Source organism: Amblyomma maculatum, chromosome 4 (assembly GCF_055883805.1).
Source record: "Amblyomma maculatum isolate TAMU_Amacu chromosome 4, ASM5588380v1, whole genome shotgun sequence".
NCBI lineage: Eukaryota > Metazoa > Arthropoda > Arachnida > Ixodida > Ixodidae > Amblyomma > Amblyomma maculatum.
This window is the reverse complement of record NC_139347.1, coordinates 10,450,857-10,456,567: the sequence shown is the minus strand read 5'-3', so window position 1 is coordinate 10,456,567 and position 5,711 is coordinate 10,450,857. Positions and strand designations below refer to the sequence as shown.

Genomic DNA, 5,711 nt, shown 5'->3' with positions numbered 1-5,711 from the left:
ATGTATCCACTGGCGCCCGGAAACCGGCTGGAGCGGCTGCACGAGCTGACGTGTGACCTGAACCGGCCGCGCGTCGTCGTGGCGGCCGTGATGCTGGCCAGCTTCCTCATCTCCGCATTCATAGCCATCGGGCCCCACTCGGCGCATGTAGAGTACGTGAAGGCGCACCCGGCCTGCAAGTCGGCCGAGTGCACAGCTCTGGCCCAGGCCATCTCGTCGAGCGTCAACCCGCGCATCGCGCCTTGCCAGAACTTCTACCGGTTTGTATGCGACGGCTGGATAAAGACGCATCCAGCGCGCGATAATGAGCTACGTCGCCTCGTGCTCCGCGAGCTCGCCGATGAAGTGGCCGCGGCCCAGAAGAAAGCTCTCATCTCTACTCAGGTACGTGCTGAGACATTTGGACGAAACGACCCGGTGCACAGCTGAGATGTATGCGCGTAAAAATATACATTGCATCACGAGTGCTCCTTACCACAGGCTGAGCTGTTACGGACCATATATACGCGTGGGAGTCCACACACGTTGAAGTTTGTCATACGACACTCGTGCTCACCTATGGTGTTTCATCCGTCTCCGCACATTGCAACAAGAAGCACGTGCGTAGCCTGATATTCGCTTCTACGGGAGTCGTGCTAGTGCTTGCACCAGGGCGCTGGCCCAGAAGACTCTCATCTATACACAGGTATAGGCTTGGTCATTTGGACGAAATGACCCCGCGCACAGATGAAACGTATGCGCGTAAAAATGATACATCACGCGTGCTCCTTGTCCCAGGCTGAGCTTCTACGGACCATATACGCATGGCGGTTCAAACTTCAAAGACGTTGGAATTTGTCATACGACACTCGGACTCGTCTGGGGCGCTCCCCCTTTCTCCACACATTTTCAACAAGAAGCTTGTGGCTTCGCTCTTGCTGGAATCGTGGAGGAGCACTGTAGCTCTGCTTTTTGAGATTGCTTGGAGTTTTCACAGACTCGAGCGATTTGTTTACGTGTCAGGACTTCGCAATGACTCGATCAATGCCTTAGGCGTTCGGCTATTCGATACAAGCTCTCTGGTTTGAGCCCGGCCGCAGAGGTAGTAGCACTTCAATGGAGAAGACATGGAAGATAACTCATGTATTAAATTGCCGTGCGCTGTGAGGAGCCCGTGGCCCCTGGTAGTTAAAATCAAACGAAATCAATTCACGGCGTATACTCATAGCTCTTTTAGATTAGGACAGCACGCAATAATATGGAAAATAGAGGTGATGAAAATAATTGCAACCTAGATCTTAGCTTTTAATTCTTTTTTTTTCTCAGGTTCATACAGCACAGTTTTGCAAGGCAGCCTAGCAGTGATGATCAGCTAACGTTTGACCAGTCTAGAAGACTCAAACAAAACTCGTTCGCTAACATAACAATAGTTCTTTGCATGTTTGAATAATGTTCTTGAAGCTGTGAGAGATCATGGTTAATCATTTTAAGGAAGTGTCCTGCTGATGTTAGCAGCGTAGACTTTTGATGCTGTTTTCTGGCATGGTACTTTCAGTATGTGTGCTGGTGAACCACACTATTTTCATATGCGATATTTTAAGAATAGCAGCTAGTTCATGTTTAATTTATGTATCAACTCGGGCTATGGCAGATACCGTACTTGAGGGCCACGGATGATTCAACCGCCTGAGATTTTTTAACGCACACTGTCATCACACAGCACACGAACAACCTGGGTCTGAAATAATGACCGAAAACTTTTCAGGTTCCAGCTCGAGGTCAAGACGCCTTCCAGAGACTCGCTTACGTCTACCAGTCGTGCGTGCGCGTGGAGAAGAACGATCCAGACGGCATTCGTGTTCTCAAGGAGTTTTTCGGCTTTATCGGTCTAGAGTGGCCTCAGGTGACAAGGATCCGCTCCTTGGACGTTCTCATGACTATGGTGAAGCTCTCTCTGCAATGGGACATTCCCACCCTGATCTACGTCACCGTCAAACCGAGCCCTTTCGACCGAGCCAGGCTTCTCATAGCCATCGACCGTGGCACGATATTGGACAAAGGTCAGGCGTTGCAGAAGAAAGCTGCTATCCGCAAGATTGCGTCTCTCGCTGGAGACATCCTTGGTGATCCTGAACAGGCCGATAAAATCGAGTCTGCAGTGGTTCTCTGTGAGAAGTACCTCCGCGATCAGGCCAACAACGTGCGCAAGACAGCCCGTAAAAGGAGCCTCGAATTCAGGCGGGTTCTGAGTTTCAAGGAGCTAGAGGCCATGACATTCGTGGATGAAGGCACCCTCTGGTTAGACGCAGTCAACGCTCAGCTTTCGGCCGGACACCACCTTCCTCCTCATGAGCAGCTCATTCTCGAGCACCCAGACCACGTGGTCGCGACGGCAAGGCTGATCCGAAAGCCTGAGCTGGCACAGAGTCTCCTGTACTACCTCGGGTGGATGCTTTTCCAACAACTCGGCCCCAAAGCGGCGCTGTCAATCAGGAAGGCTCAGTTCCTACTGGAGCGACAAGTGCAACCCACGCAAGACAGCGTGGCTCCGGCCGAGCTCAACCTCTGGCGCGTCTGCATGCGAGAGGCGGAAGAACTGATGCCCACCGCGTTCAGCGCGCTGTACGTGCAGCAGCACGGCGCCTCAGCAGAAAAGCCCAAGTTTGACGTCAAGGCTATCGTCGACCATGTGCTGTGGGTAACCACAGAGACCGTGCGTCGAGTGCGCTGGATGGACGAGAGGACGAAGTCCAAAGCACTAACCAAGCTGAAGAAGATGCGCGGCCTTATTGCTTTCCCGCAGTGGATGCGCAACAGCTCGGTCGCACGGGGTTTGGACTCCGAGCTTCCGGACCTGAGCGAGCACTACTTGGCCACGTGGCTGCGCGTCAAGGAGGCCAAGAGCTCCAGACTGCGCAGAGGTCTCCGAGACCGGCACCAGGACGACCAGACGTACCACTACCGAGTGTCTCAGGTGGGTGTCCGTTACTACGCGGACGAAAATCGGCTCATCGTGCACCCTGCCGTGCTGTCCGTGCCTTTGTATGCATACGGAGGCCCCGTTGCACTCAACTACGGCGCTTTGGGAACCATGGTGGCGCGTCAGGTGCTCGGCGCGTTTGACAGCGAGGGATGTAACTACGATGAATCCGGCAACGAAGACCACTGGTGCTCTTCCGAATTCCGCGAGGAATTGCAACGGGGCATGGCTTGCTACAATGATCAGTGGGAGTCTGCGAGCGCCCGCGTGCCCGGAATGGCGGCTCATAACGACACATGGAGCCGTCTGCAGTTAGCGGCAGACACAGAGGGCCTGCGAGCAAGCCTACGCGCCTATCGGCTCCTAGTGAAGAACCTCGGAGGCGATCGCTACGACGAGGCTCTGGCAGGCCTGAACTACACGCCAGAGCAGCTGTTCTTCCTCAATCGGGGTATGCTCTACTGTGCGAACCTCAATCTGCGGCTGCTGAGGGAGAACAGCCGGGAGGACATGCTGGCAGCGCACGAATACCGCTGCAATGTGCCACTGATAAACATGCCAGACTTTTCCAAGGCTTTCAGCTGCAAACCGGGAGACCTCATGTACGCGAGAAACAAGTGCGCCATATGGTAGAGGAATAAAAAGTGCCACTGCAATTCATTGTCAGGATCTGCATCGCATAGTATACATCTTTTTTCCTAACTAGTAATACTTAATTAGCATATATTTGTTTATAAGTTACTCAACTATGGTTTAACGTAGCTCTTTCAGCGCTTTCATTGCAGTGTTCTGATAATTAAAAACTAAAGTGGGGCGTAGTCTGCCCACTATATTTAAAAATGTCATCAAAGATTCATTTGGTAGATACAAGGGACGAGAAGGCCTATGTGGTTTACGTTCGTGATGTGAAAACGACAGGAGGTCTAAAGTAGAACCGTTTTTGTAAGCCTTCAGAAATATGTATGAAACACTTACTGGAGACATCTTAGCTATGCTTATAACAGTGGCAGCATTAGCGCAAAATTTGAGGGGCACTTAAAGGCAATGAAAGGGGGCCCGCCGAGGGAAGGAAAATATAGTGTTATATATCGAATCACCTAAAATTTTCGATTCGCGTATGTAGCTAGAGATATGGGCGATAGGAAACGGCCTCCGCGTTTTACCCGAACAAGAAACAGATTACGCCTGCGAAGACGTTGCGAGCCAATCCGGCTGGTTTACATTTTCTTGCCCTTCACTCCGCCGCTGCAGCTAGGCTAGAGGCCCGATTTTGAGCCCGAGCTCGGCCCGGGCTCATGCTACAGACCTGAATCCGACCCGGACTGGTACCGAACGAAGTGTTTCGACCTGGGTGCCTTGCGCGCGGCTTGCTCCTGGACAGAATATTTCAAAAGAAATATCAGTATATATATATATATATATATATATATATATATATATATATATATATATATATATGTGTGTGTGTGTGTGTGTGTGTGTGTGTGTGTGTGTGTGTGTGTGTGTGTGTGTGTGTGTGTGTGTGTGTGTGTGTGTGTGTGTGTGTGTGTGTGTGTGTGTGTGTGTGTGTGTGTGTGTGTGTGCGCGTACGTACGTGCAATTTTTCGTTCATAATGAATTACACAACACCGACACCGGATTTTCTGGAGAACGAGCGCGATCACATAGTGGGTCAATGCGCTACACGTACACAACGGCCTTGCCCCGCAGCTTGCCAACACAGACGCTAAGCACTAGACCGACTATGGAAGTAACAAAGGAGAAGGAGGAGGAAAAACTTTATTGTATATTTCCTTATTTTCCTGAGTGGAGGCCTCAGTCCAGGGCTCCATACGCCGCCTCATGGAGCTCCAGCTGGAAAGGAAGTGTCAATGTCTTGCAGGCATAGGCGTGCGCAGGGTTCTGCATTAGGGGAAGCGATGTTTCACCGCAGCGTCCCCCCCCCCTGCTCCCTTCCCCCCTTTAATACCCCTACAGCCAAAACACAGCGCAAAGATTAGGAATGGTTATAAAACATTATTTTGATGTAATATGGAACAGCAACGTATACAAAATACTCAAAACAAGCTTCGCTGTGGATTCAGAATTGAAAGTTACTCGACGATGCGCTTCTCCCAACGTTTCCTTTAAGTCTCTGGCTTTCCGGAGAACGCAACAGAACGAGTTCTCGGCCGTCAGTATAGTAAAGAAATATGCATAGCCATAACCCTGCATATATATATATATATATATATATATATATATATATATATATATATATATATATATATATATATATATATATATATATATATATATATTACGCAAGATTACCATAAGGCATTTTATAGAAACTCATGTAAACTATTTTCCGTAAGGAACCAGAGCAGGCTCCCGCTCTTATCGTTGTCTGTAAGCCATTTAGAGAAGTCCTCTTCCCTTGTTGTGGTTAGTCTCACTTCCCGCAGAATCTGTGTCGTTGATGCCATTGTCCCTGCATATATATATATATATATATATATATATATATATATATATAAACGGGAAAAAAAATGGTACCACGGTATTCCATCATCGCAGCAAGAAATATAAAAGCGGTCAACGCGCAACGAGCACTTATGTTGAGTAGCAAAATATAGTGACATATCGGAAACTTGTAGGCATTATTTATAGTCGAAATGTCAGTAAAAGAAAGTGCAGTGGGCATTATATCATATGTAAGAAAGTTAACAAAACTTAAATACCGAAATCAAAAGTGATAGTGGTTGGAGTC

General features: G+C 49.2%; 1 protein-coding gene across 1 annotated transcript; it reads left to right on the top strand.

The window, feature by feature from the left end:
• LOC146190285 (neprilysin-1-like) lies at positions 1–3,592 on the top strand. Its single transcript, XM_084599761.1, has 2 exons — positions 1–384; positions 1,745–3,592. Exons 1-2 carry the CDS (start codon positions 1–3, stop codon positions 3,590–3,592), a joined length of 2,232 nt encoding a protein of 743 aa, XP_084455887.1.
• The last annotated feature ends 2,119 nt before the right edge of the window (positions 3,593–5,711 follow it).

Excerpts from the sequence above, each read along its gene's own strand:
- LOC146190285 (XM_084599761.1), top strand. The coding sequence starts at position 1 with ATGTATCCACTGGCGCCCGGAAACCGGCTGGAGCGGCTGCACGAGCTG. Across the intron at positions 385-1,744 it reads AAGCTCTCATCTCTACTCAG|GTTCCAGCTCGAGGTCAAGA; the intron begins GTACGTGCTGAG and ends AAAACTTTTCAG.